Source organism: Eumetopias jubatus, unplaced genomic scaffold, assembly GCF_037043125.1.
Source record: "Eumetopias jubatus isolate StellerSeaLion01/CBP00866 unplaced genomic scaffold, mEumJub1_p1.0 scaffold_7, whole genome shotgun sequence".
In the NCBI taxonomy this organism is placed as follows: Eukaryota; Metazoa; Chordata; class Mammalia; order Carnivora; family Otariidae; genus Eumetopias; species Eumetopias jubatus.
Window position 1 is genome coordinate 77,522,679 of NW_028274813.1, and position 13,132 is coordinate 77,535,810.

General features: G+C 34.8%; 1 protein-coding gene across 2 annotated transcripts in view; it reads right to left on the reverse strand.

The window, feature by feature from the left end:
- AQR (aquarius intron-binding spliceosomal factor) overlaps positions 1-13,132 on the reverse strand; it is a 107,612-nt gene that overhangs the window by 62,541 nt on the left and 31,939 nt on the right. For both annotated transcript variants that reach the window (XM_028119508.2, XM_028119509.2), the window contains exons 10-13: positions 9,794-9,858; positions 8,488-8,604; positions 6,882-6,995; positions 5,184-5,287 (exon numbers count right to left, since the gene is read on the reverse strand). In XM_028119508.2, coding sequence (XP_027975309.1) covers positions 5,184-5,287; positions 6,882-6,995; positions 8,488-8,604; positions 9,794-9,858 — 400 coding nt within the window. The remainder of the gene's footprint in view (positions 1-5,183; positions 5,288-6,881; positions 6,996-8,487; positions 8,605-9,793; positions 9,859-13,132) is intronic.

Below are 13,132 nucleotides of genomic sequence, written 5' to 3' on the forward strand. Positions count from 1 at the left end.
TTTTGAGTGTACACGGAACATTCTCTAGAATAGATCACATACTGCGTCGCTCAACAAGTACAAAAAGATCGTGATTATATCATGCATAGTTTCAAAACACAACACTATGAAACTTGGAAGTCAACCACAAGAAAAAATTTGAAAGACCTCAAATATATGGAGGTTAAGAACATCCTACTAAAAATGAGTGGGTTAACCAGGAAATTAAAGAAGAATGAAAAAAACACATGGAAGTAAATGAAAACACAACAGTTCAAAACCTTAGGGAAGTATATAGCAAATAGGCCTTCCTCAAGAAGCAAAAGTCTCAAATACACAACTTAACCTTACACCTAAAGGAAATAGAAAAGGAACAGCAAATGAAGTCTAAAGCCAGCAAAAGAAGGGAAATAATAAAGATTAGAGCAGAAATAAATGATACAGAAACAAAAAAACCAGTAGAACAGATTAACAAAACTAAGAGAGGGTTGACAGAATTAATAAAACTGATAAATCCCTAGCTAGATTTATCAAGAAGAAAAGAGAAAGGACCCAAACAGATAAAATCACAAATGAAAGAAGAGAGATCACAACCAATACCATAGAAATACAATTATAAGAGAATACTATGAAAAATTATATGCTAACAAACTGGGCAATCTAGAAGAAATGGACACTCCTAGAAACTTACAAACTACCAAAACTGAAAGAGGAACAAACAGAAAATTCGAACAGACCCATAACCAGCCAAAAAATTGAATCAGTAATTAAAAATCTCCCAACAAAAAAAGTCGTGGGCCAGATAGCTTCCCACGGGAATTCTACCAGACATTTAAAGAAGAGTCAATACCTATTCTTCTCAAACTGTTCCAAAAAATAGAAATGGAAGGAAAACTTCCAAACTCATTCTACAAGGCCAGCATTACCTTGATTCCAAAACCAAAGACCCCACCAAAAAGGAGAATTACAGGTCAATATCCCTGATGAACATGGATGTGAAAATTCTCAATAAAATACGAGCAAATCGAATTCAATAGTACATTAAAAGAATAATTCACCACAATCAAGTGGGATTTATTCCTGGGCTGTAAGAGTGGTTCAGTATTTGCAAATCAATCAATGTGATACACCACATTAATGAAAGGATAAGAACCATATGATCCTGTCAATAGATGCAGAAAAAGCATTTGACAAAATAAGCATCCATTCTTGATAAAAACCCTCAACAAAGTAGGGATAGTTGGAACATATCTCAACATCATAAAGGCCACATACAAAAGACGCTAATATCATCCTCAATGGGGAAAAAGTGGGAGCCTTTCCCCTACAGTCAGGAATAAGACAAGGATGCTCACTCTTACCATTATTATTTAACATAGTACTGGAAGTTTCAGCCTCAGGAATGAGACAACAAAAAGAAATAAAAGGCATCCAAATCAGCTAGGAAGAAGTCAAACTTTCACTATTTGCGGATGACATATTCTATGTAGAAAACCCAAAAGATGCCACTAAAAAATTGCTAGAACTAATACATGAATTCAGCAAAATCACAGGATATAAAATCAATGTGCAGGAACTTTTTGCTTTTCTATTCACCAATAACAAAGCAGCAGAAAAAGAAATCAAGGATTGATTCCATTTGTAATTGCACTGAAAACAGTAAGATATCTAGAGATAAACCTAACTAAAGAAAGAGGTAAAAGATCTGTACTCTGAAAACTATAGAACACTTATGAAAGAAATTGAAGAGGACACAAAGAAATGGAAAAGCATTCCATGCTCATGGATTAGAAGAACAAACATTGTTAAAATGTCTATACTACCCAAAGCAATCCACACACCTAATACAATCCCTATCAAAATACCACCAGTATTTTTCACAGACCTAGAACAAACAATCCTAAAATCTTTATGGAACCACAAAAGATCCCAAATAGCCAAAGCAATCCTGAAAAAGAAAAACAACTGGAGACATCACGATTCCAGATTTCAAGCTATATTACAAAACTGTAGTCATCAAAACAGTATGGTACTGGCACAAAACAAACACACAGATCAATGGAACAGAATAGAAAACCCAGAAATGGACCCACACCTATATGGTGAACTAATCTTCAACAAAGCAGCTAAGAATATCCAATGGAAAAAAAGAGGGTCTCTTCAACAAATGGTGTTGGGAAAACTGGACAGCAACATGCAGAAGAATGAAACTGGGCCACTTTTTTACACCACACACAAAAATAAACTGAAAATGGCGAAAGACCTAAATGTGAGACAGGACACCATCAAAGTCCTAGGGGAGAGCACAGGCAGAAACCTATTGGTTGTAGCAACTTCTTACTTCATGCTGCTGGAGGCAAGGGAAACAAAAGCAATTATGAACTACTGGGACTTCATCAAGATAAAAAGATTTTGCAGTACAGCGAAGGAAACAACAAAACTAAAAGGCAGCCTACAGAATGAGAGATTTGTAAATGACATATCTGATAAAGGGTTAGTATCTAAAATCTATAAAGAATCTATTAAACTCAACACCCAAAAAAACAAATAATCCAGTTGAGAAATGGAAAGAAGACATTTTTCCAAAGAAGACATCCAGATGGCTAATAGACACGTGAAAAAAATGCTCAGTATCACTCATCATCAGGGAAATAAAAATCAAAACCATGATGAGATACCACCTCATACCCGTCAGAATGGTTAAAATAAACAACACAAGAAACAACAGGTGTTAGTGAGGATGCAGAGAAAGAGGAACCCTCTTGCACTGCTGGTGGGAATGCAAACTGATGCAGCCATTCTGGAGAACAGTTTGGAGGTTCCCCAAAAAGTTAAAAAGAGAACTACCCTACGATCCAGCAATTGCACTACTAGGTATTTACACAAAGGATACAAAGATACAGGTTTGAAGGGGTACATGCACCCCAGTGTTTATTGCAGCATTATCAACAACAGCAAAATTATGGAGAGCCCAAATATCCACTGACTGATGAATAAAGAAGAGATGGTATATATATACAATGGAATATTACTCAGCCATCAGAAAGAATGAAATCTTGCCATTCGCAACAATGTGGATAGAGCTAGAGTATATTATGCTAAGTGAAACAGAGAAAGATAAATACCATATGATTTCACTCATATGTGGAATTTAAGAAAGAAAATAGATGAACATATGGGAATGGGGAAAAAAAGTATGAGAGGGAAGCAAACCATAGAAGACTCTTAATGATGGAGAACAAACTGAGGGTCGATGGAAGGAGATGGGTGGGGGATGGGCTAAATGGGTGATGGGCATTAGAGAGGGCACTTGCTGTGATGAGCACTGGGTGTTGTATGTAGGTGATGAATCACTGAATTCTACTTTAGAGACCAATATTACACTGTATGTTAACTAAAATTTAAATTAAAAAAAAGATTTGCAAAAATGCAAAACAATGCCACTCTTCACTATATATTTTTTTAATTTTGGACAATATATTTTTCATTAACGCTACGTATGCTAACATATAATAGGCTTTTAACTGATTTTAATAAAGTATTTAAAAATTTTCCAGTTTCAATTTCTAATATAGTAAACATAATGGCTATAATCCACATTAAAAAAGTTCTTTAGCATCTTCAATAATTTACAAGAGTATAAAGGTGCATTATGGGCAAAAATAAATTCCCCATATGGATTATGCAGCTAAATTGAATGTAAAAAAAAAAATCTATGGAAGTGTTTTAAAATATAATATTTTATAATCTTATGGTGATGAAGACCTTCTACATAAACCATTTGTTATTGTTATTAAAAAATGATTGACAGGATTAAAAATTTAAAACATTCGTAATAACAAAATACACCAAAACAAAGTTTAAAAGTGAGAAATTGAGAGAAAATAACGGCAACACAACTAGACAAAATATCAGAGCATGCAAAATACATAAAGGTTTCTTTAAAAAAAAAAATCAGTACAAGCAATGAAATACAAAATAGCAAAAGATAACAAGAAAGTTACAGAGGAAATGTAAATGGCCAGGAAAAATAGAAAGATGCTTAATTCCCCCAAGAAAATCACAGAATGCAAAGTTAAACAATGAGGATTCTTTTATTCTTGGATTGGCAAAAATGAAAGGCTAGTGTACCTACTGGGTAGAGACAGAAAGAAATCCTCATATGCTGTTGGTATAATCGATATATATTTTTGAAGGAAATTCAGCAATGTGTAACAAATTTTAAACACAACTCCTTCGAGTCAACTATACTGCTTCTGGGAATCAGTACCAAGAATTTTTATATAGATACAGAAACAATGTTGTTCATTACTGAATTGTTAGTAATGGCCAAAAATTGAGAAGGTAAAGATGTGTCAATAGTAGAGTGATTAAAAAATAGTATAGTCGACCTGTCCAATGGAACTTTATGCAGTTCATTAAGAGAATGAAACAGATTTTTGTGTTATTGTAAGAGTCATTATTAAATCTTACGAAAATCAACAACCAAACCAACTTTCAAGTTGAAACCAAATTTGTTTCATTTTAAATAGCCAACGAACTAAACATAATTTCTCCCAAGAATTAAGGACAATGGGGAGATAACAACACGGTTAAAAGTTAAGACTGCCTAGGTTTGAAATTGGAATTCCAGCTCTGCCACTTACCTGTTATTTGATCTAGGCAAATAACTTACCAATTCTGTGTCTCAGTGACCTTATTTCTAAAATGGTACCTACTCCTCACACAAATGAATGTCTTGAGGATTATTTACACACTTAGTAGAGAGCCTACCATGTACTATAAATGTATTACTACCATTTTCAAAAAAGTATATTAGCTAAGTGTCAAAGAATATTACTAATTTCATAAATTTTGAACACACAAAAATTTTTCTCATATTCTAGTATCACACATATTCTAATATCACACATTTACTGGTTTCTGTTTTATATTATGATTGATGAGATACCAGTTTTATGTTCTACTCTAAGAAAAATGTATGATTTAGGGAAAATGTTTAAGTTATGAAAAATATAAATTCTGCCCCCCAAAACAGAAGATCAATAATTATATCTAAGTGACTTAAAGATACCAACTGCTAGAGAGAAGCACTAGTTTTAGCTGTCAACAGAATGGTGCAATAAGTTACATTACCTAGTAGTGCAAAATGATTAAAAGCAAAAAGAAAATTAAAATTCAGTTTTCCTTTCATGTCGACTTACCTGAGAGGTCCAAAAAGCTTGACCAAAGATTCCCGAGTATCTACTTCTGCCACATTTGAGAGGGCAAAATCATAGAGTTCAGGGAAATGTGCAAAAGCAGCTCTCTGGAAGAGATAAAGTCAGTAACTAATGCCTACATATTAACTACAATTTATATACATTATAAAAATAATATTTAAAAAATATTAATGCACTTCTTTCTTATGCTTCTCATATGTGACCTCTGCCTTATTTAGCCAGAAGCATTCAATACAATGGGAAAAAACTAGAATTATTCCAGCAGGATTGCAAAAACAAGGAGTCAATGTTCAGTTTTTTATTTCTAATGCTGTATTCTGAAAATAAATGAAAACAGCCATGAAAGCCTTAGCTTCACTGACAGGAAGGCAGAAAAATAAAACAAAACACTTTATTATGAAGAACCGGCGCAACAAAACTAAAAGAAAGTTCCAAGGGAAATTCCCACTGGAGAGATAGCTTGAGGGAGAATTCAAAAGCACAGTGGTTTGTGCTTTTACTTTGGAACTCTGGAAAGAAAGGACCTCTCAGGGTAACACCCCCAACCAACCATGGGGTAAGCTGTAAGAAAACAGAAATAGCAGCATTACAGTGACTGGGTAAGAGTGTAAAAGGTAACATCCCTAGTCTTCCTTAAAGTCCACGTGGCACAGAGAAGATCCAGATGTTTTCATGTGCCTCATAGTAGATGGCACCACAAGTTGCCAAGGTTATTGTTGAGCATGCCATGAGATTACTACAGGTAACAGCAAACCGACGCTGCAACCCAAGCCTCAGTGAGCTGTTTAAGCTAGGAAATGAATGAGAGTCAGCTCTCAGGAGAACTCTAGCACCGCCAAGAGCAAGGTTGGAACCTCATCAGCAAGGAGGTAGCCAAGCTCCTCAGGAACCATCATCATGCCTTGCCCGGTGCCAAGAGAGCAGACCACATGCCACACGAGCTGTGGTCACTTCAAGGGCAGAAGCAGAAGGATAAAAACACTACTGCTCTGAGAAGAGCAGGAAAAGACATCTGAGCCAGGACTCTGTGCAGATCACTCCTCTTCCAAAATGATGAGGCTATCACAGTGCCTCCACATATCCAGATACCATTCTGGGAAAGAAGAGGGAGAGCAGAGTGTCCTTGAGAGAGAGTGGAATTGATTATGAAAGACAAGTTGAACTTAAGTTGACTCAGTCTTTACCCAAAAAGCCTCTTTAAAACAGAAAGAACTGAATTTCTTCAAAGTGACAAATAAAAGTTTCTTTCTGCCACCAGAAAGAGTAAGAGCAGGATGAGATCAGTAATAGAAAACAAAGGTACTTTGTGGACATAGCTGAGCTGTATTGGCAAATTTCAGTCCCATTACGGTTGTTTATTTTTAAAATGTACAAAATGCTCACACATACTTTGTCAATATATTGGAATGGTCTTTCATAAAATAAAAATGGTAAGTATATGCATCAAATTGGCCCAGTAACTGATAGAAAATTTGAGTGTCAAGTATCAGTATCGTGATTCTCAAGACTGAAGAAAGCCATTTTTTTCCCATGGATTCATCAGAATTAGCAATATTTAAAAAGTTCAATATGAAAACATCATTAAATTAGTACTTTCTTCTGTCTGTACTACACAAAACTAAATTATTTGTGACCCAACTTGATGAAGCAGAAGCATAGGCTGCACTGCATTTCAGTTACCTGTAGAGAAGTAATTCTGTCATAGTGAATTGTGGTCATCTCATTCTCTGTCAGCGCATTTCCAGTCTGGTCGTTAATCTCAAAACCAGTATAGAACTTAAGCATGTCCAAAAGCTGAAAGGATACATTTACATTACTAAACTGTGTGAACATAAGAACAAGAAACCAGGAACAAAAACTATTTATAAAGAATAAACAAGTCCATATAACTTCTCAGAGGTGCTGAAAAACTCTGGAATATAAACACTGCAACAAACACTTTAGAACATATCCAAACGTGTTATTTGTGTAAGAATAAAGTATGAGTCTACTGAATAAATTGTTAAAGTCTATTTCATATACATGGTCTACTTCTACAGAGAGGAACTTAAACTGTAATCCCAATAATGAACAGACATTAAGGATCTAAGGAAGTCAAACACTAATGGAAAAAAACTACATCACTGCAAATTTATAGAACTAGACCAGTAGGGGGAACCTGTGAGGTCCTTTACTTATGCCACTTAATACAGAATTTTCTGAATGAAGGTTTTGGAATTCATAATTAAAGATACTCTCCCCTGTGTACTGCTTCTATTAGGGAAAAGCAGCAAGGTGAGGAAAGCTAAGATATTTATTCCTCTCATCAGTCTCCATGGCCATCAAGCCCTTTCTTTGGCCTAGTTACTGCTGCTAATGAAGGCCTGGTTTCCCTTCCTAGCAATGGCATCAAGAATCTACTGGCTGCATTCAACCCATATCTTTATTATTCCTAATTCTAATCTATGGAAGATCAGATATGAGAATTTTAATATGTTGTAATGTATGTGGCAAATCACTAGACAGAAATTTAATAAGAGAATGAGAAAAAATATAGATGCAAGATAAAAGAATTCTTGGGGCGCCTGGGTGCCGCAGTCGGTTAAGTGTCCGACTCTTGGTTTAGGCTCAGGTCATGATCTCAGGGTCGTGATATTGAGCCCCGAGTGGGGCTCTGCACTCAGTGGGGAGTCTGCTTGAGATTCTCTCTCTCCCTTTCCCCAGCTTGTGCACTCTAAATTAAAAAAAAAAAAAAAAGATAAGAGAATTCTTAAAAGAGTATGTAAACACATAAAAATTGTATTTCCAAGTATGATCTCATTGAAAGGCAAGTGTTAGAAGTTTGTTAGAAGACTTTCCTCCTGAAAAGGAGATGTGAAACAAGAAATGTGAAACACTAATACTCCTTTCTACCCAAGGTAGCAAATGAACACTTCCATGCTATCAACTGTCTCTGTCACCACCATCTTATGGAAAGACAGCCATGATATTAGGGCATAGTTCTCTTGAAATTAATGCTCATCATCTATTGTATTCCACAGTGGTTACTAACATACAATATATGAGTATTTGGGACTACATTGCCAAGATCATAATTTAGTCCAATAATAAAATCACATATGATTAACAAAAGCTCTTATTAAGACTTGATTTTACTTTAAAATGACTAATTAGGAATTTACATTATTCAATTCAATATTTAGCAAAATGTCCTTTATATCATCCCCTGGTATTAGTTTCATGGCAAAAAAAAGATCAATTTAGAAATGAAAAATGTATGTAACCGTTCAGATGTATCAATGCTCACCTGGGAAAAAAGATGGCCATCCTCTTCCCTATGAACAAGATTGGAGAGGTAACAGTGAACCAAAAGGTGGGAGTCATCCAGGATGGTATTAAACCAGCGCCTTGTGGGGAGTAGGGCCTAGAGAAAATAAACATGGCAATAAGTCTGTACGATCTCTGCAGCTAGAGGTAAAATCTACTAGTCTGCTCAGAAGTGTCAATCACATACAAGGTACCGTCTAGTCTCCCAAAGTCACGGTGCACAAAGCAAGGGGTCTGGTCAATGCCGGTAAGCAAAGGCAGTGGCGATGTTTAAAAATAAAATCCAGCACTGAAGAAATTTCACAGATATATAGGCCAGTAGTTTTCAAACAAAATCCTGTATGAAATTCCAATATGTACTGTGTATAGATTTAAAAGTGGTGTTATTCTGAGAGAAAAGGGACTGGGGATCCCTACGTGGAGCCTTCTTTCTCCATATCTTCTTCCCACATCCCCCTTGTGACAGTCAGTAAGACAATGTCAAGATAGTGATAATCAGTTTGAAAACCTCTAATCTAATCAAATATCCTCATTTTATAGAGGAGGTTATCAAGATCCTCAGAGGTTATATTTTAGTTACTGGCAGAACTAGAATCTGAATAAAGATCTCATGAATGGCTGTGAGTCCAAAACCCTAATCCTTATGTCAAGAAACCACCCTCTCTCTCCAGATAAGAAATGAACACAAAGGATTTTCTTTCAATTTCCTGCAGTAAAGAGGGAAAGGAAAGGAAATGAATTCAATCTGAATTACACCAACTCTGCATCTGAACTTTCTGTCAAAATCTTGCACCTAATATTATGAAATCTTCTTTAAGAATCTTAATTTAAAAAACTGACAATAGCAGCTATATCTTTTTTCATCAACAATATTTAGGCACGTTTAGAAAAGTGAGATTATTAAAGAGACAGCCATAAACCCATCACTTCAGCCATTATTAAAACTCTATGATGGGGAAAAAAAAAAAAAGCCAAAACCCAAACCAAAAACCTCTATGATGGGGTATTAAAATATGATAGAAAATAAAATGCTATTGCTAGACTCATGTTTAATAACTACACTATATATTTTTTTCTACAAACAATAACCATCTGACAGTTATTTGAAAACCTCAAGGGCCAACTGCTTTTGACTTTCCTCTCTCTGTTACACCTAGAAACAGGTAAAAAAAACTAAGGCCACTTTGAAGTAATGAAGAAATAGTTCATATATTTCATACAGTCATATACTCAATCTTATCCCCATTAAAGATGATGTAACAGAAAAATCACTGCACATTTCTTACCTCTAGGTCAATCATAAGTTCAATGAATCTTTCACAGTAATGAACTTTATCCATAGTGACTGGTTCTAGACATAACAGAGAAAACATGTTAGAATCTTCTTTCTTAGGCCATTCAACGTACTAAATCTTAAAATTCAGAGTTATTTAGTTATTGCAACTGTCATCTGTCTATTACTCATCAGGACAGGATCATGATTCAGAGTAAGGACCCCACCTATATTTCAAAAAAGGCAGGCCTTATCCTTATGTTTAGCTCTACAAATACAAGAAAATGAAAAACCTATCTTGGGTCAGAAACACATTTAAAGTATCAGGTTTGCAAAAATATTTTTAAAGGGCTTAGATTTAGATCTACTAATGTCTGTAATAATTAGTCATAAAAAATGACCTGTACTGGGCGCCTGGGTGGCTCAGTTGGTTAAGCGACTGCCTTCGGCTCAGGTCATGATCCTGGAGTTCCAGGATCGAGTCCCGCATCGGGCTCCCTGCTCAGCAGGGAATCTGCTTCTCCCTCTGACCCTCCCCCTCTCATGTGCTCACTCTTTCTCATTCTCTCTCTCAAATAAAATAAATAAAATCTTTAAAAAAAAAATGACCTGTACTTAATGATTAGATTTGAAAAAACCGAGCGATACAAAAACTAAAAAGGCAGTCTAAAAACAGAACTAAAAAGGTGGTTTAAATCAGTTCTTGACCCACTTTCCTTCTTATCCTCACACACTGAACTTCTAGAACTTGTCTCAAACACATAAACACATATATGTATGTATACATGCAGACACAGATATCTGTAGAATGCAAAGAAAATGGGTGGGAAAGGTACACACCAAACTAAAAAAAGGGACAACTGTTAGAGGAGTTTTTTTCCACTGTGTGTGTGTATATATATATATTACTTTTTCACATTAAAATGTCAATGACAGAGCAATGAAATATTTTTAAATCACTACCTTATTTTATGCTATTCATGAGTATTAATGTACTATTTTTAAAAACATTTACTTTCGTTTTTAAATAATTACAACCTCATAACATGACAAACTTTTAGAGTACAAGTTTTGTTTTTTTTCTAATGCCAAGTAATAGTCTACCATTTTACCAGCTAAGCCATCCTGCCAAGATTCTGTCAATTAAAAAGGAAATAATTCCAGGGTCCCCACTGCTGCTTCGTCTAAGGACTCCCAGTAGCGATTAACCCCAGTGCTTAGATTTAACCTATGAATGCTTAAATAAATCCACATATTTAATTTATTTGTAGTATACAGGAAAATAGAAGGCTTCATCCGAAGAAAGAAATGTGAATACTTTTGTGACTAATATATGGAAATATTAAGTAGCACTTTTCTAGTTAACACATGCTCCAAATGCAGACCGTGAAATAACATAACCATGAAATTTCATAGCTGGAAAAGACCTCAGAGAATGCCTATCTTGGCTCATTTTCCAGGTTAGAAAGTAAAAACCAGAGAAAATGACCTGGTAAAAGTGTAGAATAAAATAATGGCTGGTTAGAACTGGAATCTAGGTTTTCTGAGACATAATCTAGTCATATAGCTGTTGAAACTAAAGAATTTAAAGAAGCAACTTATAAATTAAATCCATTCAAACTAGTCCTCTGCTATTTTTTCTTGTTACTATAGAAGGAAAATATTTTTCTCCAAAATTTAAGAAGTGAGCAAACTCTGTACTCTGTATTTTTATTTATAGTTTGAGAAAATTATTGGCAATGACCTATTTAAAATTAAAATTAGAACATGATGCTTGCCACTCAACTTCTGAGCTCTGGTGAATAAAGCTGCGTATTTTTATGTAAGTTGGCCCTACTGGGCATATTGTTTAGACACACAGCTACAATTATTTAAACAAACACACACACACACACACACACACACACACACACACACAAATATAGTATAATCACGGTATATTTTAAGTATATAGTCTACACAACATATATTTGTTTCATCAATAAGTGGAGGCCATGTGGGAGGGAAATCTTTCCCATTTTGTCTTGTAGCTCTTAGAGCTGAAACCTTGTCATTCCAATTTCAGACACCAAGATATCCTTATCATTTGCTTCTCATGTACATTGTGGGGTTTTTTTTTCCCTTTCTTCTGACAGCAGTCCTGACATCTCAGATCAACCCACACAGATTTCCTTTATAATAACCGATAGGATATGTTGTTTTTCATGACCCTGTAAAATGAAACTATGATCCTTATTTTTTTTAAAAACCAGTTTTCTGTTTTCTAATTATATAATCCATCCATCTTTACCCTCTGAACTGGCACACTACTTTCATCATCTTGTTGGTTCCTCTGCCAGAGTTAACAAATTTTGATTAAAGCTCAAGGTCAATCTAAGAAATTTTGTTTTCTGGCAATAAATAAACAATGGTAACAGCTGGTGGTTTGAAGACCGTTAAAATTAATGCAGGTCCCATGTTGCTGTTGTTACTTGATTTTCAAACCTTGCCGATGCCCCAAAATTAACATTCTATAGAGATATCCATTTTTATGACCTTAATTATGACAGGCATTAGCACTTCTATGCACTCATTACTACCTTTTTTGCCCCAAAAAAGAAATCTAAGTTTTCCTTCTAGATTTAAGCCACTTAACTGAAAGACTTAAAAATACTAATATTAAGTGACTTAGATGATTAGCATATGACAATTTTTTCTTTACACCAATGCTGGGACTAATCTTATGCCTCAAATCAGGTATAGCTGATGGACAGCATTAGCATCTGTTCCTCACTGAATCATAGGTATGATTTTCAGTTGTATAATATTACTTGGAAGATCGGCATTTATAAGTAATCCTGTTGTATTTTAGTTTAAAAAAAGCTATAATCTCTGATGCAAAAATATTAAATATACATCTACAGAGCTGTTTTTAGATTATATCCCACTCAGAAAATACAATTTTATTAGCCAATCTTATATAACATATATACACCTTTATTAAGTAAAAACTATTCTATGTACATTCACTAAATGCTTATAAAGATCTTGCAAACTCAGCATAATGTAATTAGCCCCTCTTGGTATACAGTCATTATCACACACACACACACACACACACACACACACAAATATAGTATAATCACGGTATATTTTTAAGTATATAGTCTACACAACATATATTTGTTTCATCAATAAGTGGAGGCCATGTTGGAGGGAAATCTTTCCCATTTTGTCTTGTAGCTCATATCTCAAAAATAACTCTTTCCCTTCCAAACAGTATTTGATGTTGTTTAAAAACACTATCTAGCACCATATTGTAAATTCCACGTGGGTCTGTAACTGTCTTGTTCACTACTGTATCCCTGCACCT